Below are 27,398 nucleotides of genomic sequence, written 5' to 3' on the forward strand. Positions count from 1 at the left end.
CTTTCATTGTTTGGTTATTCCACCAACATTCAGGAGACCACCACCAGTCAGTGGCAGCATTAACCCACCAGACTCAAGCTCAGTAGTGTCCTCTCTCTTCTCTTAGGTGTCCCTCTCTACTAAAAAGTCCACTGTTGTCTGGTAGACTTTTAGTTTCGTGAAGCCTGGCTCTTTCCTAATTCCTTTTTATTTACAGCATTTTGAAACACGAATACTTACGTGGTTTATAAAACTGATAAGCATCGACATCTAATGACGCCGAGCGATCAGCTTCATTGCCGCTCATAGCCATCGGTAAATCGTAATCCGAGGATTATTATGAAGAATTCTAGCATCTTTCAACATCTTGAATGAAGAAAGCTCACGGCGGCCATTTTCTTCACTTCCGGGGTTCCTCGGGAATTCCGAGCTATGTACCGAATGGAAACGACAAAAAGTTGATGAATTAACTCATATTCATATTCTGCTAGCTGCATCTAGTTGGCTTCTCAAAGATCACACCTTGCCTTATACTTACCAAAGGAATGTTTGGACAAGATCCATATAACGTGAATCAAGCAACTATAGTTTACTTCAACTCAGATATCGGTTGTCAGCGGAAAATAGCAAATCCAAAATGTCGACGTCGTTGGCTACTCCAGCTCAGTTATTACCTTTAGGTAAATATAGTGACAATACCGTAGACAATTATCCCGTGAATCAAATATATATATTTCGTATCAGTGCTTATAGCGTGCGTCATGATTGATTGTTTGCTCAGTTTGAAATATAGTAATTTAGCCTAAATTTGAGGGTAGAATTGCATTTTTTTTCGTTTTTCAATGGTGCTGCCATCTCTCGGTGTAATTAGGAAGATACTAAATATTTTTTTTTCAGAACTGGTAGATAAATGTATCGGATCGAAGATTCATATAATCATGAAAAATGACAAGGAAATTACTGGAATACTGTTGGGTTTTGATGATTATGTCAGTATCCTTTTCCCAATACTAAATGCTGAGTTTGTTGCTGGTATTTTTTTAGAAGAACAGAAGGGTACATTCAATCATGAATCCAGACCTCAGAGATGATTATTTTTTCATCCTCACATGGCCACCAGTCTATCTAATAAGCCAATCAGATGCATTGTTTTTCACTGACAGATTCGCTCTATCATAACCACACATCTGATTGGCTAGATATATTGATGGTGGCCGCTGAGCAGCAACTTTTCCACCCAAGAAATCATGAGCCGTGTAATTGACCGATGAAAGGTCTGCTGCCAGGGTTTGTATTGGCGTGAGCTTCAGTAGAAGGCAATCAAACTCTGGCAAGCGAGGAGTCCAGGCATAGACTTTTACATAAATGAATACACTTCTTTATTAATTAGATTTGAACCTACATATAATAGTATGCCCTGAATTGCAAACCTATAGATACTTTGACACCTGGCAACTTTTGATATGTTTATTCATCCTTGATCTACTGCATTAAGATATGGTGTTGGAAGATGTCACAGAATTGTAAGTGAATTTAACTTACTTGATCCATTAAAGTTCAATTATTCCATTAGTATATGTTTATCTCATCCTATATTATAGTGAAAGTACCCCGGAAGGTCGCCTGATTACAAAATTGGATCAGATCTTATTAAATGGAAACAACATTACAATGGTAAGTATCACATAATTTCCAAGATTAAAACTTAAAGCATTCTGGAGATGAATTTACTGAATAAAATCTTTTCATTTTAGCTTGTTCCTGGTGGAGATGGTCCCGAAGTTTGATACTTCTTTAACATTCATTTATACAGAGCCTACATTCTCGAAGCTTTTGCATTTGTAAAAATTATTGGTCGTTTATAATAAAATCGCATAAAATATCGCAATTTTCTCAGCTTTTGTTGTTTTATTTTGGTTTTGTGAAATGACGGAAGGCGGCGCCACTTTACGGTACCCGGAAGTAAACAAAACAAACAGAAATGACATTTATCTAAAAAAACTTGTCATTCAGTGAAAGATTGGGGAACCTCGTGATTTACGTACAGCCAGAATGTCGGACCTACAGAAACCCGGTTATATATTCGCGTCTATGGTTGCAGCATCGTCAGCAAAGTTGCTGATGATGGTCTGGGCGCAGAAAAATGCGGAAAAACCTCTGAGAGAAGTGGGAGTTGTGGACAGTTTGTACGTGCATCCGATGAAGTCTTGTAAAGCTATGACAGTTACTGAGGCTACCATTACCCCATTGGGATTGGCTTTTAAGGATATTGTTAATAGGTACGAATTGAAAAAAATATGAAGTATTACATTTATGATTGAGTGACATATTTCAGTTTGTTAATCTATGTCTGTGAGCATTAACTTCTTAATTTTTTTCAATTTTAGGAAGTTTTTTCTGATCAACAATAAAAATGAATTCGTTAATCTGAAGGCAGAAGCTACGATGACTCTAATTGTGCCAACTTTAGAAGGTGACAATATGCATTTGAATGCACCTGAGATGGAGACTTTAGTCATTCCACAGATATTTGATTCAGGACCTACTGTAAAATGCGTGTAAGGAAATCATGAGAGGTTTTGAATTTCTTGTAATTCAACTGCATGTTATTGCATACATTTTTATTTTTTATCAATAGTTTGCATGGACAGTCAGTAGAGGCTATTGACTGTGGCGATAAGGCTGCTGCATGGTGTTCGAAGTTTCTCAATAAAGATGGGATTCGTCTGGTGACAGGAGTAGCGTTTAAACACCCATATCTCTATAAAGAGGTAACTCATAAGATTTCTATTTGAACGACACAATTAGATAATATTTTCACAAATGGTAGATTAAGTCTTGTGCCGAGTGACCCAAATCTTTTTGTGAAATGATTATAGAAATTCTATTTATGTCCTGTTTAATTACAGCCAGCCTATGCAAGCAAGTTTCCATACATGTTGCTGTCCGCTGCTTCTTTGGATGATATCAATTCAAAAATGTCCACACAACCAATTTCCATGAGAAACTTCCGCCCAAATATTGTAGTTAAGGGACCTCCAGCCTATGATGAGGTATGTTGAATGAACTCAATGATTTCCATTTGAATCGCTGTGTTGTTTTATAATCCTGATGATGGATATTCAACTAGCTGGCTGACTTTTTTTCAGGATGACTGGGAGGAGATTGTAATCGGTGAGGCTAATTTTTGTAAGAGAGCTCTCTGTACGAGGTACGTATTTCAATTCAAAATTCCACAATTATAGCACTAGAAACAGGAATAATGCCAGAGTCCAATTTCATACCACGAAACTCTTTCATGATTATTTTTTAAGTAGAACTCCAATTCTTTGGCAGAACACTGATGATCATCTTCGCAAAGCTGCTACCATAAATTCTTTTATCTCACGATTCAAAAAAACTACACTCTTGAACTATTAATTAATTCTAAAATGAAACCTTTTTTGTGTTGCCTACCTTCATTTATTTTCGAAAATATTTATATATCTTATGCATATGTATGTGTATATGTGTATGTATATATGTGTATATGTGTGTATGCATGTGTATATGTATGTATATGGATATATATATTATTATTATTATTATTATTATTATCATTATCATTATTATTATTATTATCGTTATCATCATTATTATTATTATTATTATTATTATTATTATTATTATTATTTTTGATGTCAATTATGTTGTCATTAATTATTATTGTATTCTCATTAATTGTATCATGGTATCAAATCATACCAGGGCATCCCCCCAATTAGGTACTGCCCTTAAGGCTTGGGGCTGTCCTGCTTGAATGTATATATTCAATAATCATGTACAACAATTATTATACTATTATATTATGTATTATACATTTGAGAAAAATATATTCATTCATTCATTGAGAAAAGTTTGCGTGATCTTCTGATCAGTCTATAGGAAACTTATATCATACAGTGATTTTTTTCCTATTTTAGATGTGTTATCACCTTAATTGACCCAGAGACTGGAATTAAGGATTCTCAGAATGAACCAATGAAGACATTGAAAAAGTAAGTGAAATTGTCAGACAACTCGATGAAATCATTAGGAATATTGTCTCAAACTGGACCCCTTGCGTCTGAATTCTTGGTACGGCATGCATGTTGACTAATTACAATTATATATTTCAGGCATAGATTGAGAGCTGGAGAATCGAAGCCTTGTATGGGTCTCTATATGGGTCCTCTTTCACCTGGTAAAACAATACATGTCGGTGATAAAGTATATGCAAGAAAAGCCTAAACATAAACACATTACTGGTATCTATTCTGTATAAACATATTGGGTAAAAATCCACTCGGGGACATGATTATACAATATTAGTAAAACTTTGTGAATATGTGCCAAATTTTATGTGATCCATAGTTATCATTTTAAATGGGTATCAAAATACATAAATATGTCATTTCTGATACCTATTTGCTGCCAGGTTATTGGATAATTTTGGGAAAATATTTATATATATATATATATATAAACATTTAGCTGTCTCTTTAAGCATGGGTGGACCAATATTGGTTCAATATTTTACCATTACCAAATGAGTAAGAACATATTTATTTATAAGTTTGTAAAGGTGTGTGATATAATTTACCAACTTAGAATTAATGGCATCGATACAGCTTTTGTATAGAAATAGAATATACTTAAATCTTTTGATAAAAAAAATTATTTTGTTGTTTTTCTTTCTTACTGTACATATCACTTGGAAAGAGGTATTTGGGCATTATTTACCCGGACTGCATAAGCTGTGGGTGCATTATAACCAGTAGTGTTCATCTGTCTATCACTAAAAACCAGTAGCAAACTAGCATACTGTCGGTACCCGAATTACAACCGAGAATGTTCTTTAATCCACTATACCACGCCGTATAACTGTGCTGGTCCACTGGGAAAATCTGTTTCAGACTACAGATGAAATGGTTTTGGCCAAAATCTATAAACCAAAAAACATGATCTATAGAGAAACCATAGCTATAACAAACATCACATACACGTGACCCCTAAAAGTTCATTATAACTACAGGTAATTTCATCTCCAGTAATTATCTGCTATCATAGCTTAGAATACCACCTCCAATGATCTTAGTAAAATTCTATTATCTACGAGCATGACTGAAAATAAGTTGAAATATACATCACCGTTACAGTACTTTAATCTCAGATATGAATATTCATATTAGAGGATTTTATAACGAGGTCTCGAGTGTCTTTCTATAAGTATTACACTATCTATGCATATGTTATAACTTGTAATATGTTCTATAGGAATACTTACATATGTAACTGGATACTGATGTATCTTCGTCTAGCCATTCATTTTTACCTCTCAAGCAAGTCAGGAACACCTACAGGTTGATTATTTTAGTGTAGCCCAACAGCTGAGGTTATCACATCAGAGAAAACCAATTCCTTAACTCAATGTATTTATTAAATCATGCAATGATCCATATTTCTTGCAACTGAGGTCCTGTAAAGATATAGCAATCTTCACCAATCGGCAGGATGCAAATTCCTATATCTGCTATTAAACCAATTTTCAGCTGTTTGAAACTGGATGAAGCAATTCTATTGAAACATCCTCTTCACTGCAAAAACCATGCAGAGTTGAAAATCATACCAATACGCATACACAGCCAGAATATCAAGTAAAACGAACACAAATGTAAATTTGATGTATATTGCTTTTATTATTCATTCTGGAACCTACAGTAGGTGAACAACTGTGAGGGAAGATGAATGCTACCACAGAAATGTAGCGCGTTCAACCATTAAACCTTTCAGGTCATACCACACAGTACTTCACCACAAGCTACCCCTAGGAACAAGTACTACTATACACTTTTCCAGTTCCCCCTGGAAGTTACACTTGAAGTATTCTTTGCATAATTCAAAAATATACAATATTCACTGTTCGATTCATCAAAATATTTTTCTATTAGTGAAATATTTGTTGAGACTCATCAATCATTCCTCATACCGGTAAGAAAAGAAAATATATATCCAAATGAATAAGACACAACACCTACAAAGTTTAGATGAAGACTTAGATCTTAATGTTACCTCAATTCTATCCAATCTTCAGAGAAAATATAACTCTTTTATATAAATTTTCCAGAAACTCGATGGTTCTTGAGACCATTTAATCGATGAAAACTTTGAAATGGAACAAATTGTTGGCCTAACAATAGAGAAAGCCAAAATTGGCTGGTAGCTAGTGAAAAAATTTCAATATCTCAATTGGAAGTTCATTAGCCAGCAAGTGTAGCCACTCATGAGAGGAGAAAAATCTGTACGTAATGATTATAATAATACATCAGAGCAATATCAAACATTATCAGAATATACTAAATTAGAATAAACTTTCAAACTTGTTACTTGTTCACACATAAATACAAATAAACACAAACACACATACTCAAATTTCATACCCTAGATATATATCTTCTGAATTGAATATATATATATGCGTATAACAATATCACAGTTTTTCTTTCAAACGAGATTTGGTTATAATTGATCGAATAACAAATCAATTATCTACTTATCCATCATATCAAAATACCCATATTTCAGTTTTGATTATTAGTCATTTTATAATTGGCAATTAATAACTACATGGCAATTGCTAATTGATCTTTATCTTGAAAGTTACAAACGCTTGTTTCAAAAACCATTATTGTACAGTTGTTTCCGATTTGATTTTAATCTACAGAGCATAAACAAAGTTATAACTCAGTAAGTTGAGAGACGTTAGAAACAGTCACCTCACTGAACCATCTCTTTAGCACAAACACTTCACAAACAATAGAAATCATGCTATCGAAGACCTGTACAGTTAATCAGGAGATTTAAAATCACTTTCTCCGTATAAGGCAGTTGAAAATGATGAATAATCGAGTGCACCAGGTGCCGCGTCGCGGCCGCTATACGGAGCCATTCGTTGGATACAGTATTCAGCCTGGTCTGGTGGTAACTCTCGACGCAGGATCTCAGCAGTAATGTGCGTCTGCAAGGAAATTTAATAACATGAAAAATCAATCGTATTCAAAATAGGAAAGAACTTCAAATCTACCGATTGAATTGCAAATTAAAACATGACTGAATTAGATAAGTTTTCTAAATACCTTATCTCCGGCAAGAATTCTAAATGATTGCATGATTTGTTCAGCTGAGTCAGTGTCTGTCATTTCTCTTGTCATGAAGTCGAAGAAGGCATCAAATGATACAAATCCGGTGTTATTAGCATCGACGATAGCCATAATACGCTGGAAGTCAGCATCACCCTGAATAGAAAATCGAAATTTACTTTGTTACAAAAAATGATTGTCACGAAATACTGTTTGATGAGAGTTTGCAGGATGCCATCTAATTAAGCATGGAGTATGATCAAAACTTAATTCGCATTAGTTGATAATAACATACCAGTTGATCATCACAAATATATCCAAGACTGACAAGACACTGTTTGAATTCTTTAGGATCGAGTCGGCGAGAGCGATTCTTGTCAAAATGATTGAAGCTTGTTCGTAATTCAACCATTTGATCTTCAGTGATGCCCTTTGAGTCTCGTGTCAAAATCTGTGATAAATAGTTCGTTCATTTAGAGAAAACTTGCTATTTCATTGCAGCCTTCAGCGAGATACTGCTTTCAAGATGATCACTAAACATCTTCAATCACTTGAAGTTATATATAAATTGAATTTACCATGTTCTCCACTTCATTGCTGTTAAGCGCTATGGAGGTTAACAACTGCTCCCAACGAACTCGCAAAGTCTGGAAAAAATGAAGCAAAATTAATGTTCCACAAATCCTTCAGAACGTCTACTAACAAATCCTCTGCCCATGTCACATATTTCAAGCGTACAATATGACGCAGTTAGTCCACGCACGCTGAACATTAGTACGGAACTGATGGATAGGAATCCGCAGATTGAAATATTTGAACTCCTTACACTTCCAATGTTTACCACCTTCCAGCTAATCAATTTGCTATTGAACTCCCGGTAGACATATCTGACGGGACTGCTGTACGATGAGTAGCTGTGTAAAGGAGCAATACTGAGAGTAATGGAGATCAGATTTTATGTAATTGTCTAGAGAACATGGACTGAAAGCGAGTGTGTTCAACCCGTATTTCAACTGTAGAATTGAACACATTATCCCTTCTATCAGTCAAGTGCTCTATTCGGCTATAAATACATCGAAACTGATTTCAATAAATTACTTAACAACTAACTTTTTACCTTAATATACGCGATGAAAGACTTCAAAGGCAACTGAACAGTTAGCTATGAAAGCGGAACTGAATGACCTATTTATACATAGAAATATAGGACAAATCATACCTCCATAGTGTAGGGAGTGTGACGGTTTTCAAATATCATCGCTTCTTGAATTTCTTGATTATATCGCTCCAGTTCATCCATGTTCGGCTTGAGAGCATTAGCCTTAACTTGACATGCATTGAGTTCTTTCAGTTCACCTTCCAGTGGGCCCTTCTGCATACCTGCAGCCATTACTTGTTCGTTAATACATTTGAGCCATTCTCCGACTGCGTTAGCTGTGCGGGCGAACTGTTTTCGAAGGCGTTCATTATTCTCCTGTCGAAGTGTAGCATCGAATTTCTGAGCCAAGTGATCTAACCGCTCGAGTCTATCAATTAAAACAATAAATAAACACACAAACTCTAAATATATACATACATATGCTGTAACAGGTAAAATGTTTATTTACCTCTGTAATTCTGAGAGGAGCCATTCTTCGAAACCTTTCTCTGCACGTTCAAGTCCTTTCCATGCATTGGAAATATCCTTCAAAACAGAAAATGATTGCATAACTTCTGAAAACCTGACAAGCAACATAGAGACAATTTTCATTTAACAACCAACTCACCCCAACCATCTTTCCTTCAGTTGGCAGGTAAACGGGCCTATTACTAAGTCGCAGCCTAGTTTGTAATGCGTTAAATGTTGTTTCTAGATTGACTTTTTCTTCCAGTTTTGGTGGTTTTTGTTTGCGTCTGTATTCACGAAATTCATCCAGTTTGTCTCGTGTTCCCGGTAGCGTGTTGTCAGTTTGCCGGTTTTCTAACCAAGGTGTCGTCCTCATTATCCATTCCAATAGCTGAACAAAATCATCAAATTATCGTTAAAAAACTCATTTGAACTTTGACCTTTGCAAAAGATGCATCGATACTTACATCACTGGCCATTCTTTCATAGTCTTCCATTAATTTTTCTTTTTCTTGATTTACTTTTAATACTTTACAAATACGATTAGCAGCAGTTTTAGCCTGAAATATTGATAGAAATTTCATATAAAGGGTCATGGAAATTCACAAAGACCTGGCTTAATCAAATACAGGAAAATCTTTCATATTCTAGTTTCCATCAATTCTTTCACTGCGAGTACACATTCTGGTTCGAAAATTAATGCAACAGCCCGAGGGTGTAGTTTTCAATAACCCACCTTTACGCATAAAGAAAGCCCCAGGAGACTATTGATTTACTTTCAATATGAGGGAGAGTTTGAGTAAAATATGACAGGAAATGAGAAATACGAACCTGTTGAGCTCCTGAGAACGCATGATAATAAGCAGATACGTAGGTCATAACAGATTTCTCATCAGGTTTCGGAGAATTGACGATATCTATAAAAGAAAGCCATCGATAAGAAAGAGCATCAAGAAGAAGATGTGAAAGAATAATTGCGATATAATCAATGAATATATAAACCTTCAGCATCCAACATCCGTGGGATGTCGAGGTGTTTTTCAGCGACATCGAAAGCTGTATTGAGATTTTCATAAGGATTATCCTGCAAAATAAACAAAAAAACATATACCGGTATCCTTTAACTAATAAAGAAATTCTAAGCTCTTCTGGAACAAACCAAATCACCTAAGGGGTGTTCACTCAGTCAACACTAGGAAAGCTAATTATTACGAAATGAATTTTTCTATGTAAAATAAGCGAAGATTCAAATGTTATTATCTTATCACCTATGTGTATAACTAGACTAGTATACTTAAAATAACGCAATTACCTTAGTAAAAACGTTTATAAGTATCTACAATTATATTTCAATCATGTTAGTAAATATAAAAGTGAACTTTTTTCAGAGGATAAAAAAAGGGTAAATGCAGTGAAACAGAATAGTGCAAGGTGCAGGCAAAGAGCGATGAAATTAATTACTACAGTGCAGTACAGGGTGAATTGGTGTTGGAAGTAAGAAAAGCTATCTACAGAATTTACCACAGGCTGAAAGTTTCATTTCATAGTCTGCTAATAACAAAATCTCAGGCAGAATTGGTTAATCGGGACATGTGAATAGTTTACTTTTAGTTTTCTCTTCAAGAAATCTTTGCGCGCCTTTACAAGACGTGTCCTTTAACATGAATACAAAAAAACTTTGCTTAAATCGGGAAGTACAAAATGTTATGTTTATAATTTTAGATTGTTCTGACCGGACATTAGGAACCAATTTCTAAAGATTTATTCCACGTTCTTCCTGGTTTAGACAAAGCGAGCGCAAATAGCAGAACGATAAATTCATACAATATCAACCATTGCAATATACTATCAGACAACAATATCATTATATTAACTAGCCATACTTTTCGTTATCAAATATCATTCTATGTGTAAATACTGGTATGATCAAAAACCAAATTTGTATCGAGCAAATACCATTTCCTGAACGCCAGATGATGGCATACACTGGTAACTAAATTTCAAGGAAATCTGTTACTGTGAATCAAGACAAGATCTCAACAATTGATAGCGACTACAATACAAATGACTTAAAATACTGAACTATAAATTTCAGTTACTACAAAATATCAAAATGCTTAGAAAATATCTGATTATCATAGATAGCTCACAAGTTTGAACAAAATTATCAAAGGTCAAGGTCGGCGAGTTTAGATATATCGCAATGGTTGCATTGTTTCTGTACGATATAAATCGGTGACGAGATACGAAACTCGCGCGGAAATATCTGTGAACACGAATATAAACTGAGAACCGTTAAAGAGAGAACGATGTTAGATCATAGTTACATTACAGCAGCATACACATAAATATATACAGTATACGCGTATGGTAGAGGTGGTAGTGGTATAAGAGAGAGTGAGAGACAAGCAAGGCAACATCTGCCGCGTTAGCAGTCAAAACAGGATGAAGGTGTTACCTTTGATAATGAATTGTAGTCGATCAACTCGGGCCGATGTCTGTGGATCAGCGCAGCGAACGCTAAACCATCTTTGAAACTGTAAAAAAATAATAATCACCCATATGAAATTGATTAGATTAGTAAACATACTCCCGAGATACTTCTGGCTGCCTCAGCCGGGTTAACTATCTCTTAGACTTTTTTTTTTTAGTGCCTGGCATTGACTGGCTACTAATAAGCGTAGTCAATCTTTTCTGAAAACAAGAGGCCCACAGGCCTTATACCTTCATGAGCAGAAGAAGAAAATGATTCAGTATACAGAAGTTTTACAGAAAGATTTACATTGTATCGATGTAACAAGTTTTAAGATAGTTAAGATGGTAGTGGCGATTATCTTCGATTTCTATCAATATATCCTAACATGAAAAGACTCGCCCATTTAGCTGCCCCAACCAAACATCACACTACATGAAAAAAATGCGTAAAGAATTGTAAATCCAAGATGGATCGCAGCCCTGGCGGCCATACTTTTTCACCTCCCAATGTAGGTGAAAAAAATGTATTAGTAACTGGTAAAACGTATGTCGTAATTCTTAAAACGTAACTTGTAATCCGTAAGACGTAACTCGTAAATCGTATGGCCCTTGAGGGATTCCATATCCGACTGTCTAATCATTTAAAAGCTTTGTCTTCATATGGAACAGGTGCACTCTGCCGCCGTGATTCGCCCATTCAACGATACACGGTCTTTCTATCGACATTTTCTAATAATGTAGGGAAATATTTAAAAAAAGGGAAATTTCACACTCTGCATTAATAAAATTAAAGTATCTATTCGATTGACAAATCTTCATCTGAACTCCCACCAACGAGTTATTAGTGGTGACACGAAAATGACGTCATCGACTCGCTACCATCTTAAAACCGTCATGACGTAGTGCATCAATACATTGTTACAAATCTATCTGATCATTGAGCTAAACCAACTTTTGAACAACTGGCCTCAGGTTTCTGATAAACGATTGACACAAATTAGGGTGGTTTAATCTTCTAACAGGAAATTAGTATAGTCATAAAATGATACAAGACGGAGAGTTATTCTAAGGTTGAATGGGGCAAATTTTGAATGAGAACTGGATTTCAAGATAGGTACTACTTACTATAAGTAGAGTTGAAAGGGTGACCGCAAAAGTTTACCATATGTTTCGACAATGTGATAATTGTGTATACAGTAAGGGAAAAGTAAATTTCGCAGTGGCATAGTTATGACAATGGTATGCAGGACTATTTATAAATGATAATGAAATTACTAACAAAATTGTTCTTTACGATGATGAAGCATTTTGAGTCACCCCTTGCGACACTTAAATATGACAAATAAACTGTGTGACAAGGCTTCATAACCACCCATATCTCTTCTTACCTTAGATGGAAATTTTGTACGTTGACATTTTTATAAGGAGCAGTTTTACGTTGGCACCACAACAAGAGACCTTCCTTAGCGGTCAATTCTGAAGAAAAGAAAAATCGAAATAATGTTTACAAAGATATCTCAAGTATTCGATGATAATAAAAAATGAGTAAATATTCCATTGTACAAGATTTGACTCATTCTAATCAATAAGACATGAAGTAGTAGATCTTGAATCTAACTATGAGACATTAAATGAGTCTTACAAGGGCCCCATGGGGCTTGACGCGGCAGCTTCACAAATTATAAACGATCTCTCCTTCAATCAATTTCAAATATTTCAAATATTTCAAATATAAGGAACCTAGGATCTAGGAATGGATCCACGGATCCATGGACAGTGAAAAGGGTAAGTTAAGTAGCCATGCAGACAAAACAAGGGTTTAAAAATATGAAATTGCAGTGCAATTTTATATAATTTTTAGGTACTGAGACATCTTATTAGTTGCTGGTGGAAAAAGTGCCCTGAAAAATATTGCCGTTGTTTTTTCAAAACGGCATTGGAAAATATATTGTGTCGTGTCTGATATTATAAATCTAACTGATTGACTATAATCATCCAGTGTAGAACATACAAGTGGAATAATTTGTGATCGCGAGTTAATTTTCATCCAGTCCTTGATGTGTAGAGCCTTTGAGATCTGACTGACAGATATAACGACATAAATCAAGCCCAAAACCATTAAACCTCAAGAGTACAGAAACCATCATGATTTATCAGGAAAATCAAGCATGATTCATAAAAGATGGCCTGCAATGAGGAACTGGCACTACCAGTTGCCTGGACGATCAGAACAACGTTTTTACTGACTTTCACTAGGCCTACAACTTTTTAGCGGGCAGCATTCGAAGGTCTCTACCGATTCCAAAATACTCCTCTGGCAAGTTTGTTTCGACTAGAATACACTCAACCTATTCCGGAATAGCATAATCTTTCAAAGTGATAGTGATAGAAAATACAGAACTAATACTCTTAAAATGGAATACAATCACTCAAAACCTGCCTTAGTTTAAAAACTGCTTGAATTAGAATTTGAATAAACAAGTTCAGCGCATATTGCCTCAGTAGCAGTGCCAGTTGGTCATGCCTAGTTACCAATATAATATGGAAATACTAAGTTATTCTACTATTCAACGCTCCCTGGTGCAATATGCAATGCCCAAAGACCTTGGCACTCACCATGATTATAGACCATGTCATGAGCTACAACTTTCTAATTGATTGTGGTAACAAAATATGCTTAGGTATCAATATAATGTGGAAAAACTTTTTTCCACCTATAAATGAGAACTGATGACACCAAGATGGCCGCCAATCGTGTCATAATTGCCTGATCAAAAATAACCTTGGGTAGCCTATGAACAAATACCCATCACAAATTGCAATGAAAAAATGGCAAACCAGTATTAGCTACATGACTCAGAATTCAGACCAAAATTGACATTTTTGGGTACAAAATGTCACAGGACAGCCATCTGAGTCCGATCGACCCAATTTTTCTCATGCTGATGGGCCCTTGGGGGGTACAAATATATACGAAAGATCAAGGAAATTGATAAAAGCGTCTTCAAAATTTCCCTCAAAAAGTTTAATAAGTGCTGATTTTGACGAACATCAATGGCTGACAGTCAGCCATCTTGATTCTGACGGGGCCAGTATTTTGGCTGAAGATGTGTCTAGGGTAAATACATGTATAAACCAAATAGCAAGACATTACCTTGAAGCGTCTTCAAAACTTCCCAAAATAACTGGATTCCGTCTACGGACGAAAGGATGAAAAGTGAACTCAATAGCTCGCTGGTCCCAAGTGGGCTAATAAGGACTTATAAGAATATTCTAACCTAAATTCTACATCTACATATAACTACACGATAAGGTCTAAATCAGCAAGCCAGGAACTTTTCATGCGATTATAATTGTTCTGCTTCTGATTTAAGACAGGAAACGACCCTGAGGTAGTTGAGAGATAATCCAAAGGAGATCAAGTTCATACAGTTTCCACTAAGATCGTCAAGCCTTACCTTCAACAGAAATGTCTTGAATTGCAAATCTCAAGATGATTGTCCAGATCATACCCAATGTCGTCTTAAGATTACCATCCACAATTTCTATAATTGAAAATATTTACACGTATATAACTTGTAGATTAAATCTTTCGATGGTTTGATAAGACCAGGAATAGCTTCGTGTTATTTTCATTGAGTTAACAAAAGTTGTGATTATGGTTGAAAGGATCAATCAAGGCTCAAAGGATAAATCTCAATTATGGGTAAATAGATATTATATTATCAAACATTCATTTGATTCAATTTTTCCAAAAATTACCAATCCAGACCCAGTGCAGATGTAATGACAGGATGGTGGGCAATGGGTAGATATTTCAGTACTACTGAGTACAATCTTGCTAGTTTTTCTAGAATCATTTATACACAAATGCTTCACTTTTGCAGCTAATATTCCAGACGAAGTAATGTGCACATACACATAAATGAGAGGTTGAGGCTACAGAGGCAGATTACTGGATCCAGAAGGGAATAGTTGGCTACAAATGGGCCAAAAGCCGAATTTCCAAATATTTTTTCAGCACTAATTTGATACTTATACATGTATGTTTTTAGTAAATCCTTGATTTAACACTCAGTAATCCGATACTATCTAATCCATATATAAACTGAGTTGATTTTTTACATTCCCTTGTCTCGTTCTTCATTTTTGATAAACCCACCTTCTGCGCCGATGGACACAAGTCTAACTCCTTTGCTTTTGATGAAATCCAGCGCTTTGTTTATGTTCGAGATTTTGTGGAATCTCAAAGTTCCCCTTTCTGGGCGCGGCAGAGTCTCCCCCGAAATGACCTCCAAGAGAAGCATCAATTGTAATCCATCCCTCAAATCCTCATCAATCGTGGTGATTTGGACTCCCATCTTACGCAAATGTGAGTTACACCATGCAGTAAAGGTCTAAAAGATCAGACAGATAAACTCTTAAAAATTATGACTTATTACTTATATACAACTAAACAACTTGTTGATGCTACAATAAGAAGGCGAAAGTTGTTCAAAGCTTATTAATTTTGGTTCATGGAAATTAGATGAATTTTATTTGATCTATTACATCTTCTGGGCTTCAATCAGAAACTTCAGATTAGGTTTACAGTTACAACCAGGACCAAATTTATCTCAATTCGAATTCAATTTGAAACCTTATTGAAGGATATCCAAAAAGTCTTCACTGAAAGGTGTTAAATGAAGAAAAGCGACTCCATGATTTGAAAGTTTAACAATATGTTGCTATGCCGACATATTTTTAAACTTTCAAATCATGGAGTCTCCCTTCAATCATGAACCCCTTTCAATAAAGACTTTTTGGATATCCTTCAATACAGTTTAAAGTGGATTAAAAACGATGTTTTAGGTCAGCTGCCAATGCATTCTGGTCCCAATAAGACTTTTATCAGATATGTACTACCAAAACTGACTGAGCTAGGCCACCCGGAATGCTCTCAAGTCAGGTCGAAATAGACATTACTAACGCCACCAAAGAACCTATGAGATAACCACCCTTAACTTTCTCATCAGTTTTTGACATTTGGGAAAGTAGAAGTAACTTCTGGTATAAAGAAAATGGAATTCACGGAATTCATCCAGTTTGTCTCGTGTTCCCGGTAGCATGTTTTCAGTTTGCCGGTTTTCTAACCAAGGTGTCATCCTCATTATCCATTCCAATAGCTGAACAAAATCATCAAATTATCGTAAAAAAATTCATTTGAACTTTGACCTTTGCAAAAGATGCATCGATACTTACATCACTGGCCATTCTTTCATAGTCTTCAATTAATTTTTCTTTTTCTTGATTACTAGTTTTAGCCTGAAATGTTGATAGAAATTTCATATAAAGGGTCATGGAAATTCACAAAGACCTGGCTTAATCAAATACAGGAAAATCTTTCATATTCTAGTTTCCATCAATTCTTTCACTGCGAGTACACATTCTGGTTCGAAAATTAATGCAACAGCCCGAGGGTGTAGTTTTCAATAACCCACCTTTACGCATAAAGAAAGCCCCAGGAGACTATTGATTTACTTTCAATATGAGGGAGAGTTTGAGTAAAATATGACAGGAAATGAGAAATACGAACCTGTTGAGCTCCTGAGAACGCATGATAATAAGCAGATACGTAGGTCATAACAGATTTCTCATCAGGTTTCGGAGAATTGACGATATCTATAAAAGAAAGCCATCGATAAGAAAGAGCATCAAGAAGAAGATGTGAAAGAATAATTGCGATATAATCAATGAATATATAAACCTTCAGCATCCAACATCCGTGGGATGTCGAGGTGTTTTTCAGCGACATCGAAAGCTGTATTGAGATTTTCATAAGGATTATCCTGCAAAATAAACAAAAAAACATATACCGGTATCCTTTAACTAATAAAGAAATTCTAGGCTCTTCTGGAACAAACCAAATCACCTAAGGGGTGTTCACTCAGTCAACACTAGGAAAGCTAATTATTACAAAATTAATTTTTCTATGTAAAATAAGCGAAGATTCAAATGTTATTATCTTATAACGCAATTACCTTAGTAAAAACGTTTATAAGTATCTACAATTATATTTCAATCATGTTAGTAAATATAAAAGTGAACTTTTTTCAGAGAATAAAAAAAGGGTAAATGCAGTGAAACAGAATAGTGCAAGGTGCAGGCAAAGAGCGATGAAATTAATTACTACAGTGCAGTACAGGGTGAATTGGTGTAGGAAGTAAGAAAAGCTATCTACAGAATTTACCACAGGCTGAAAGTTTCATTTCATAGTCTGCTAATAAAAAATTTTAGGCAGAATTGGTTAATTGGGACATGTGAATACTTTTAGTTTTCTCTTCAAGAAATCTTTGCGCGCCTTTACAAGACGTGTCCTTTAACATGAATACAAAAAAACTTTGCTTAAATCGGGAAGTACAAAATATTATGTTTATAATTGTAGATTGTTCTGACCGGACATTAGGAACGAATTTCTAAAGATTTATTCCACGTTCTTCCTGGTTTAGACAAAGCAAGTGCAAATAGCAGAATGATAACTTCATACAATATCAACCATTGCAATATACTATCAGACAACAATATCATTATATCAACTAGCCATACTTTTCGTTATCAAATAGCATTCTATGTGTAAATACTGGTATGATCAAAAACCAAATTTGTATCGAGCAAATACCATTTCCTGAACGCCAGATGAAGGCATACACTGGTAACTAAATTTCAAGGAAATCTGTTACTGTGAATCAAGACAAGATCTCAACAATTGATAGCGACTACAATACAGATGACTTAAAATACTGAACTATAAATTTCAGTTACTACAAAATATCAAAATGCTTAGAAAATATCTGATTATCATAGATAGCTCACAAGTTTGAACAAAATTATCAAAGGTCAAGGTCGGCGAGTTTAGATATATCGCAATGGTTGCATTGTTTCTGTACGATATAAATCGGTGGCGAGATACGAAACTCGCGCGGAAATATCTGTGAACACGAATATAAACTGAGAACCGTTAAAGAGAGAACGATGTTAGATCATAGTTACATTACAGCAGCATACACATAAATATATACAGTATACGCGTATGGTAGAGGTGGTAGTGGTATAAGAGAGAGTGAGAGACAAGCAAGGCAACATCTGCCGCGTTAGCAGTCAAAACAGGATGAAGGTGTTACCTTTGATAATGAATTGTAGTCGATCAACTCGGGCCGATGTCTGTGGATCAGCGCAGCGAACGCTAAACCATCTTTGAAACTGTAAAAAAATAATAATCACCCATATGAAATTGATTAGATTAGTAAACATACTCCCGAGATACTTCTGGCTGCCTCAGCCGGGTTAACTATCTCTTAGACTTTTTTTTTTTAGTGCCTGGCATTGACTGGCTACTAATAAGCGTAGTCAATCTTTTCTGAAAACAAGAGGCCCACAGGCCTTATACCTTCATGAGCAGAAGAAGAAAATGATTCAGTATACAGAAGTTTTACAGAAAGATTTACATTGTATCGATGTAACAAGTTTTAAGATAGTTAAGATGGTAGTGGCGATTATCTTCGATTTCTATCAATATATCCTAACATGAAAAGACTCGCCCATTTAGCTGCCCCAACCAAACATCACACTACATGAAAAAAATGCGTAAAGAATTGTAAATCCAAGATGGATCGCAGCCCTGGCGGCCATACTTTTTCACCTCCCAATGTAGGTGAAAAAAATGTATTAGTAACTGGTAAAACGTATGTCGTAATTCTTAAAACGTAACTTGTAATCCGTAAAACGTAACTCGCAAATCGTATGGCCCTTGAGGGATTCCATATCCGACTGTCTAATCATTTAAAAGCTTTGTCTTCATATGGAACAGGTGCACTCTGCCGCCGTGATTCGCCCATTCAACGATACACGGTCTTTCTATCGACATTTTCTAATAATGTAGGGAAATATTTTAAAAAAGGGAAATTTCACACTCTGCATTAATAAAATTAAAGTATCTATTCGATTGACAAATCTTCATCTGAACTCCCACCAACGAGTTATTAGTGGTGACACGAAAATGACGTCATCGACTCGCTACCATCTTAAAACCGTCATGACGTAGTGCATCAATACATTGTTACAAATCTATCTGATCATTGAGCTAAACCAACTTTTGAACAACTGGCCTCAGGTTTCTGATAAACGATTGACACAAATTAGGGTGGTTTAATCTTCTAACAGGAAATTAGTATAGTCATAAAATGATACAAGACGGAGAGTTATTCTAAGGTTGAATGGGGCAAATTTTGAATGAGAACTGGATTTCAAGATAGGTACTACTTACTATAAGTAGAGTTGAAAGGGTGACCGCAAAAGTTTACCATATGTTTCGACAATGTGATAATTGTGTATACAGTAAGGGAAAAGTAAATTTCGCAGTGGCATAGTTATGACAATGGTATGCAGGACTATTTATAAATGATAATGAAATTACTAACACAATTGTTCTTTACAATGATGAAGCATTTTGAGTCACCCCTTGCGACACTTAAATATGACAAATAAACTGTGTGACAAGGCTTCATAACCACCCATATCTCTTCTTACCTTAGATGGAAATTTTGTACGTTGACATCTTTATAAGGAGCAGTTTTACGTTGGCACCACAACAAGAGACCTTCCTTAGCGGTCAATTCTGAAGAAAAGAAAAATCGAAATAATGTTTACAAAGATATCTCAAGTATTCGATGATAATAAAAAATGAGTAAATATTCCATTGTACAAGATTTGACTCATTCTAATCAATAAGACATGAAGTAGTAGATCTTGAATCTAACTATGAGACATTAAATGAGTCTTACAAGGGCCCCATGGGGCTTGACGCGGCAGCTTCAAAAATTATAAACGATCTGTCCTTCAATCAATTTCAAATATTTCAAATATTTCAAATATAAGGAACCTAGGATCTAGGAATGGATCCACGGATCCATGGACAGTGAAAAGGGTAAGTTAAGTAGCCATGCAGACAAAACAAGGGTTTAAAAATATGAAATTTCAGTGCAATTTTATATAATTTCTAGGTACTGAGACATCTTATTAGTTGCTGGTGGAAAAAGTGCCCTGAAAAATATTGCCGTTGTTTTTTCAAAACGGCATTGGAAAATATATTGTGTCGTGTCTGATATTATAAATCTAACTGATTGACTATAATCATCCAGTGTAGAACATACAAGTGGAATAATTTGTGATCGCGAGTTAATTTTCATCCAGTCCTTGATGTGTAGAGCCTTTGAGATCTGACTGACAGATATAACGACATAAATCGAGCCCAAAACCATTAAATCTCAAGAGTACAGAAACCATCATGATTTATCAGGAAAATCAAGCATGATTCATAAAAGATGGCCTGCAATGAGGAACTGGCACTACCAGTTGCCTGGACGATCAGAACAACGTTTTTACTGACTTTCACTAGGCCTACAACTTTTTAGCGGGCAGCATTCGAAGGTCTCTACCGATTCCAAAATACTCCTCTGGCAAGTTTGTTTCGACTAGAATACACTCAACCTATTCCGGAATAGCATAATCTTTCAAAGTGATAGTGATAGAAAATACAGAACTAATACTCTTAAAATGGAATACAATCACTCAAAACCTGCCTTAGTTTAAAAACTGCTTGAATTAGAATTTGAATAAAAAAGTTCAGCGCATATTGCCTCAGTAGCAGTGCCAGTTGGTCATGCCTAGTTACCAATATAATATGGAAATACTAAGTTATTCTACTATTCAACGCTCCCTGGTGCAATATGCAATGCCCAAAGACCTTGGCACTCACCATGATTATAGACCATGTCATGAGCTACAACTTTCTAATTGATTGTGGTAACAAAATATGCTTAGGTATCAATATAATGTGGAAAAACTTTTTTCCACCTATAAATGAGAACTGATGACACCAAGATGGCCGCCAATCGTGTCATAATTGCCTGATCAAAAATAACCTTGGGTAGCCTATGAACAAATACCCATCACAAATTGCAATGAAAAATGGCAAACCAGTATTAGCTACATGACTCAGAATTCAGACCAAAATTGACATTTTTGGGCACAAAATGTCACAGGATAGCCATCTGAGTCCGATCGACCCAATTTTTCTCATGCTGATGGGCCCTTGGGGGGTACAAATATATACGAAAGATCAAGGAAATTGATAAAAGCGTCTTCAAAATTTCCCTCAAAAAGTTTAATAAGTGCTGATTTTGACGAACATCAATGGCTGACAGTCAGCCATCTTGATTCTGACGGGGCCAGTATTTTGGCTGAAGATGTGTCTAGGGTAAATACATGTATAAACCAAATAGCAAGACATTACCTTGAAGCGTCTTCAAAACTTCCCAAAATAACTGGATTCCGTCTACGGACGAAAGGATGAAAAGTGAACTCAATAGCTCGCTGGTCCCAAGTGGGCTAATAAGGACTTATAAGAATATTCTAACCTAAATTCTACATCTACATATAACTACACGATAAGGTCTAAATCAGCAAGCCGGGAACTTTTCATGCGATTATAATTGTTCTGCTTCTGATTTAAGACAGGGAACGACCCTGACGTAGTTGAGAGATAATCCAAAGGAGATCAAGTTCATACAGTTTCCACTAAGATCGTCAAGCCTTACCTTCAACAGAAATGTCTTGAATTGCAAATCTCAAGATGATTGTCCAGATCATACCCAATGTCGTCTTAAGATTACCATCCACAATTTCTATAATTGAAAATATTTACACGTATATAACTTGTAGATTAAATCTTTAGATGGTTTGATAAGACCAGGAATAGCTTCGTGTTATTTTCATTGAGTTAACAAAAGTTGTGATTATGGTTGAAAGGATCAATCAAGGCTCAAAGGATAAATCTCAATTATGGGTAAATAGATATTATATTATCAAACATTCATTTGATTCAATTTTTCCAAAAATTACCAATCCAGACCCAGTGCAGATGTAATGACAGGATGGTGGGCAATGGGTAGATATTTCAGTACTACTGAGTACAATCTTGCTAGTTTTTCTAGAATCATTTATACACAAATGCTTCACTTTTGCAGCTAATATTCCAGACGAAGTAATGTGCACATACACATAAATGAGAGGTTGAGGCTACAGAGGCAGATTACTGGATCCAGAAGGGAATAGTTGGCTACAAATGGGCCAAAAGCCGAATTTCCAAATATTTTTTCAGCACTGATTTGATACTTATACATGTATGTTTTTAGTAAATCCTTGATTTAACACTCAGTAATCCGATACTATCTAATCCATATATAAACTGAGTTGATTTTTTACATTTCCTTGTCTCGTTCTTCATTTTTGATAAACCCACCTTCTGCACAGATGGACACAAGTCTAACTCCTTTGCTTTTGCTGAAATCCAGCGCTTTGTTTATGTTCGAGATTTTGTGGAATCTCAAAGTTCCCCTTTCTGGGCGCGGCAGAGTCTCCCCCGAAATGACCTCCAAGAGAAGCATCAATTGTAATCCATCCCTCAAATCCTCATCAATCGTGGTGATTTGGACTCCCATCTTACACAAATGTGAGTTACACCATGCAGTAAAGGTCTAAAAGATCAGACAGATAAACTCTTAAAAATTATGACTTATTACTTATATACAACTAAACAACTTGTTGATGCTACAATAAGAAGGCGAAAGTTGTTCAAAGCTTATTAATTTTGGTTCATGGAAATTAGATGAATTTTATTTGATCTATTACACCTTCTAGGCTTCAATCAGAAACTTCAGATTAGGTTTACAGTTACAACCAGGACCAAATTTATCTCAATTCGAATTCAATTTGAAACCTTATTGAAGGATATCCAAAAAGTCTTCACTGAAAGGTGTTAAATGAAGAAAAGCAACTCCATGATTTGAAAGTTTAACAATATGTTGCTATGCCGACATATTTTTAAACTTTCAAATCATGGAGTCTCCCTTCAATCATGAACCCCTTTCAATAAAGACTTTTTGGATATCCTTCAATACAGTTTAAAGTGGATTAAAAACGATGTTTTAGGTCAGCTGCCAATGCATTCTGGTCCCAATAAGACTTTTATCAGATATGTACCACCACAACTGACTGAGCTAGGCCACCCGGAATGCTCTCAAGTCAGGTCGAAATAGACATTACTAACGCCACCAAAGAACCTATGAGTTAACCACCCTTAACCTTCTCATCAGTTTTTGACATTTGGGAAAGTAGAAGTAACTTCTGGTATAAAGAAAATGTCAAAATTATAAAGAATTTTCATTGTGGTATTACACTGAATGAGTGTCGATAAAACGGAAAGATGAGGGAAGAGTATACCTTTTTCTGCTGTCTTTCCCAAGCCGGGTCAAGGAGACCGTCCCTGTCCCACTCTTCCTCCTGCTGTATGTACTCATCATTTTCGTACCCGTCATCATACCCGTCCATTTCACTCATAATACTTCTCAGCTCCTCTCGTGGTCAGCGAAACGCCCGTGCAGCCGCCAAACTAACGTAAAATCCGATGGAAATGGAATGTTTCGTCGAACGGTGGATTCTCTCTCGACACCCGCCGCAGGAACAGTCAAATCACGTGACCAGGTGAGCAATGCTAAATATGCGAAATAGTAAATTAATGGATATCTGAAACGGAAATTAATTAGATATCAACTAGATATGACAAAACGTAATAATAAGTAGATAGGATACATATCAAAAAAAATAAATGTGGCAGGATAATAATTTACAAGATGATAAGAGAATACAAAAGAATAAATATATGAGGATTAGTTTACAAACAATAAAATGAAATAATAAAATCTCTAATCATGAAAACAAGAGGTATTGAGTGACTGTGTGGACCAGTCGTACTTCTATATCTATATGTATAGATAAACAATGATATACAAGCTAATAGTATTTGAACTATTCAATACACCTATTAGGTACAAATAACAAATGCAGTACACATGAAGTTGTCGATGATTCAATGAACGCAACCGGTGGAGCTGAAGGTGCTTTGGGATCATTCATTTATTACGTACGCATAAAATTTGAAATTTTCAACCCCCCTCCCCCTCTGTACGCAAAATCGGCCATTTTTTCATATATACATTAAGCATTAGGTACAGTACGCAATTGCACTGACCCCCTCCCCCTCCCCTAATGCGTACGTAATAAATGAATGACCCCTTTGCCAGTAGACTTGAGCATGGTGTAAGTGTTTCAATGTATCAATATAAGGTATGCTGAGTAAGGATGATTGACGAGATGATGAGCTCGAAATATAGAAATTGGGATACTAGAGGGTACCGGTATAACGGACCCCGTAATCGAGTTTGTAACAATACAATTTTCAATCTTAAAATGCAGTCTGGGACCTATGAATCAGGATAAGAGGTTATATATAGGCCCTACTAGAAGGGTAAGATAGTTTCCCAATGAGCTGGACACAACGGTAAATCAAGCAGGGTAATACATTCACAACACGGGCCAACAGATAGATCTAAGGCTAAAAAAAATTGATACCTTGTTTCTCCGCTCTGCTGAGCTTAAATGTTGACCCGGCCGGCCGCCTATCTACCCTATACATTAATTTTTTTTAAATCGTGATCAATTTCACCATAAGACCCGGCCGCTATACAAATGAACTGTTTATAAATTTTATCATATTTTACAAAAATGACCCGGCTGCTGCGGAGAAACAAGGTATCATTTTTGTTTAGCCTAAAGCAAGCTTTGTATCACAGCGCTGTCATGACTCAAAAAGGCGACCAATGCAAGAGTATAAGACCTAAAATCCCTGTGATCAAAATAACAAGTACAAGTGTATTGAGTGAATCAATTTGTGCTATGAGTGGCGACTCAGCAGGTGCGTGGTGGTACTCGAGAATAGTAGGACTAATAGCGGATACAGCGTGGGCCTTTGCAACGAATACTGCTGCATACAAGACCTTCACTTTGCACATCAACCACCAGAGTGACAAGGGCGGATCCAGGTTCCACTGTCGAGGGTAGCACAACCTATAAAAAGGGCAATTTGAAACAAAAAGGGCATTTTGAAGCCAACAGGGCATTTTGAAGCAAAAAAGGGCATTCTGAAATTTGGAAAATCTGCTTTTTGCTGCAATTTCCAAGCAATTAAAGTCCTAACACATAGTGCTTTCTAGCAAATTAGGCCTAACTGCTGCATTAATCATTGTCATTGGGATGTAGTTTCCAAAAAAAGACAAAATCTTGTTTTTTTTTGTTTTAAAATCATCCACCTCGTCTTGTAAAAAATATATATTGCTATAGTCCCCTATTCTTGAATCGCACCGGGTTTTTGCCTTTCTTTCTGGCACAGGGGCTCGTTACGATAGCTGGGGGTCCAAAATCAAAGATTTGACCCAGTATCCTAGGTACCACCTATAAAAAAAGACTTCTTTTTTTATAGGTGGTACCTAGGATACTGGGTCAAATCTTTGATTTTGGACCCCCAGCTATCGTGACGAGCCCCTGTGCTTTCTGGATAGTAAAATGTCGTACAGTACAGGAATGAGTGCAAAGATTTCACCCGAAATCCGTTCGTAATATTCCGCTTTTTTGAAGGAGCGCCACCTAGGGGTAACATGGACATGTTGACCCCCATCAAACTGACTTTAGACCGTTTGATATCGAACAAGTTATAAAGCACACAGCATCCTGGCGCAGCGGCGCTTGCTGATGTAACTGATGATGGTGATGATGATGATGAAGTTATCACCGACGCTGACATTTTCTGACGCTAACTAGTATGACCGCCGCGACACGGCCTTATGGACCGGACCAATTCAATTCAATTAAAAGACGCGTACCGGTAGATTTTTAACTTGTGAATGGTCGAACCCCATTATTCACAGTAACCAGTGATTTGGAGATTCTCGGAGCCTTCCTATTTATTTATCAATGAAATGACGGCACGAACTTCCAGATTTGCGCTAGTCCGTGCCAGGATTGGCGATTGCGATTTCCACCGATGTTATCTTTAATTAAGAAATTTTAAGTTTCAAATAGGATGCAGTACATCCATAGAATCTACGCGGAGAAAGAGACTATTATATTATTATCAGAGCTAAAAATTTCATTTTAAAGCTGTGGAATATGATAGAAGAATTTTATGTATGAAAAAAAGTGGAAAATATGTAATAATAATAATCAACAGCAGCAGCTTAAAAAAGGGCACAAGATTTTCGCGACGGTAGACGTGCCCTACGGTGACCGTCTGAATCCGCGCCTGAGGAGGCCAAAGAAGAAGCTAATATAAACCAAAATGGACATATTTAGGTCCATCCTCGCTTGCGCCATCAGTGGTCCGGTATCGCCACAGGCACAGGGGCTTGTAAACTGGCTCGGATTTTATTTCCGGGTTGTTGATAATCTCGCGAGAATGGCGCTAAATTTTCATTTCTGCCTGTAACCGTATTGATGCGGCGGAAACCACTGCGCATGCGCAGCAACTTTCCGAAGTCCATCAGTTCACCTCTGTCTAGCCAAGACAATCACACTTCCAAGGAAAGTATCAATTTTTGAATGCGATGTGTACTTTGACAGTTCACCAGCGCCCAGAAGTTGCTGCGCATGCGCAATGGAACTAATGACATGAATTGAGCAAATGCATATAATTATAGCCCGCTATGGTTTCAAATACAGCATCACATTCAAAAATGATCCTTAAGATTTTTTATAGAGATGATTACCAGAGGGGCCTGAGGTACAAAAGTCAGAATTTTAGGGTATTTCTCCTCTAAAAAAGGATTTCCGGAATTTTAGGGGCTGTATGAACCATGTGACATGGAATTGTAACCAAGCATGGAGTAGAGCCCACGCACAGCAACTTTCAGGGAAAATGCCAGTTTACTAGGCCTCAAAATGTGATTTAATATTTTATTATTTCAAACGATTTATTAACGAGTTTTAGCTCGTTAATGGAGAGGGAAATCGATGATAGAACCTTAAAATGATGAGTAAATACGAATAAAGTTTTGGCGAGATTTGAAGACGTCCTGATCGTCAGAATGATTAAGTACAAATATCATAATGAATAAAATAGGTAATACGCGATAATTACAATATTATTGCAATGATATAGAGAGATATGAGTAAGACTTGGATACAAATAATATCTGAACCAAATGGTAATATCTGAACCGGTTTCAACTAATATCTCATTTGAAATCTAATAC

The 27,398-nt window shown here is 36.1% G+C and overlaps 4 protein-coding genes across 9 annotated transcripts in view; 2 read left to right on the forward strand and 2 right to left on the reverse strand.

Annotated features, from left to right (window-relative positions):
* Nucleotides 1–357, reverse strand: part of LOC141908352 (triple functional domain protein-like) — a 71,036-nt gene extending 70,679 nt beyond the window's left edge. For all 5 annotated transcript variants that reach the window (XR_012619606.1, XM_074798381.1, XM_074798372.1 and 2 more), the window contains exon 1: nucleotides 220–357. Coding sequence is in view for 4 of the 5 variants with exons in the window: in XM_074798381.1 (XP_074654482.1) it covers nucleotides 220–292 (73 nt within the window). In the remaining variant the exon portion in view is untranslated. The remainder of the gene's footprint in view (nucleotides 1–219) is intronic.
* Nucleotides 358–407: 50 nt separating this feature from the next.
* On the forward strand, nucleotides 408–1,866 carry LOC141914502 (U6 snRNA-associated Sm-like protein LSm5). The gene is made up of 5 exons (XM_074805726.1): nucleotides 408–659; nucleotides 877–972; nucleotides 1,475–1,502; nucleotides 1,581–1,653; nucleotides 1,734–1,866. The coding sequence occupies exons 1-5, from the start codon at nucleotides 617–619 to the stop codon at nucleotides 1,764–1,766; spliced, it is 273 nt and encodes a 90-aa protein (XP_074661827.1). The 5' UTR covers nucleotides 408–616; the 3' UTR covers nucleotides 1,767–1,866.
* Nucleotides 1,867–1,958: 92 nt separating this feature from the next.
* On the forward strand, nucleotides 1,959–4,615 carry LOC141912840 (mitochondrial amidoxime-reducing component 1-like). The gene is made up of 7 exons (XM_074804257.1): nucleotides 1,959–2,258; nucleotides 2,367–2,537; nucleotides 2,618–2,750; nucleotides 2,889–3,032; nucleotides 3,129–3,190; nucleotides 3,942–4,016; nucleotides 4,137–4,615. The coding sequence occupies exons 1-7, from the start codon at nucleotides 2,032–2,034 to the stop codon at nucleotides 4,246–4,248; spliced, it is 924 nt and encodes a 307-aa protein (XP_074660358.1). The 5' UTR covers nucleotides 1,959–2,031; the 3' UTR covers nucleotides 4,249–4,615.
* A 1,069-nt stretch (nucleotides 4,616–5,684) lies between these two features.
* LOC141915444 (alpha-actinin-like) lies at nucleotides 5,685–25,552 on the reverse strand. Of its 2 annotated transcripts, none has more exons than XM_074806970.1 (23): nucleotides 25,461–25,552; nucleotides 23,536–23,806; nucleotides 22,556–22,790; nucleotides 21,852–21,938; nucleotides 19,783–19,870; nucleotides 18,378–18,456; nucleotides 16,964–17,045; nucleotides 16,793–16,878; nucleotides 16,459–16,521; nucleotides 15,380–15,614; nucleotides 14,676–14,762; nucleotides 12,606–12,693; nucleotides 11,201–11,279; nucleotides 9,745–9,826; nucleotides 9,574–9,659; nucleotides 9,210–9,302; nucleotides 8,903–9,133; nucleotides 8,744–8,820; nucleotides 8,356–8,662; nucleotides 7,715–7,783; nucleotides 7,432–7,587; nucleotides 7,134–7,274; nucleotides 5,685–7,015 (listed from the first exon to the last, which is right to left on the reverse strand). In XM_074806970.1, exons 2-23 carry the CDS (start codon nucleotides 23,650–23,652, stop codon nucleotides 6,845–6,847), a joined length of 2,739 nt encoding a protein of 912 aa, XP_074663071.1. In that variant the 5' UTR covers nucleotides 23,653–23,806; nucleotides 25,461–25,552; the 3' UTR covers nucleotides 5,685–6,844. The 2 variants fall into 2 exon arrangements, with proteins under 2 accessions (XP_074663071.1, XP_074663070.1); XM_074806969.1 differs by having other exon boundaries at nucleotides 7,134–7,292.
* Nucleotides 25,553–27,398: the final 1,846 nt, after the last annotated feature.

The sequence above is a fragment of the Tubulanus polymorphus genome, chromosome 1 (assembly GCF_964204645.1).
Source record: "Tubulanus polymorphus chromosome 1, tnTubPoly1.2, whole genome shotgun sequence".
Lineage (NCBI taxonomy): Eukaryota > Metazoa > Nemertea > Palaeonemertea > Tubulaniformes > Tubulanidae > Tubulanus > Tubulanus polymorphus.

What these genes read in the sequence shown, in the direction of transcription:
- LOC141914502 (XM_074805726.1), top strand. Translation starts at nt 617, where the DNA reads ATGTCGACGTCGTTGGCTACTCCAGCTCAGTTATTACCTTTAG. An exon ending in GGGTTTTGATGATTATGTCA is followed by an intron (nt 973 to 1,474) that starts GTATCCTTTTCC and finishes TACTGCATTAAG; the next exon opens with ATATGGTGTTGGAAGATGTC. An exon ending in TTGGAAGATGTCACAGAATT is followed by an intron (nt 1,503 to 1,580) that starts GTAAGTGAATTT and finishes CCTATATTATAG; the next exon opens with TGAAAGTACCCCGGAAGGTC.
- LOC141915444 (XM_074806969.1), bottom strand. Translation starts at nt 23,652, where the DNA reads ATGAGTGAAATGGACGGGTATGATGACGGGTACGAAAATGATGAGTAC. An exon ending in ATGAAAGAATGGCCAGTGAT is followed by an intron (nt 15,615 to 16,458) that starts GTAAGTATCGAT and finishes CTGATCTTTTAG; the next exon opens with ACCTTTACTGCATGGTGTAA. An exon ending in CTCCTCTCAGAATTACAGAG is followed by an intron (nt 8,663 to 8,743) that starts GTAAATAAACAT and finishes TTTAATTGATAG; the next exon opens with ACTCGAGCGGTTAGATCACT.
- LOC141912840 (XM_074804257.1), top strand. Translation starts at nt 2,032, where the DNA reads ATGTCGGACCTACAGAAACCCGGTTATATATTCGCGTCTATGGTTGCA. An exon ending in GGACCTACTGTAAAATGCGT is followed by an intron (nt 2,538 to 2,617) that starts GTAAGGAAATCA and finishes TTTTATCAATAG; the next exon opens with TTTGCATGGACAGTCAGTAG. An exon ending in ACCCATATCTCTATAAAGAG is followed by an intron (nt 2,751 to 2,888) that starts GTAACTCATAAG and finishes GTTTAATTACAG; the next exon opens with CCAGCCTATGCAAGCAAGTT.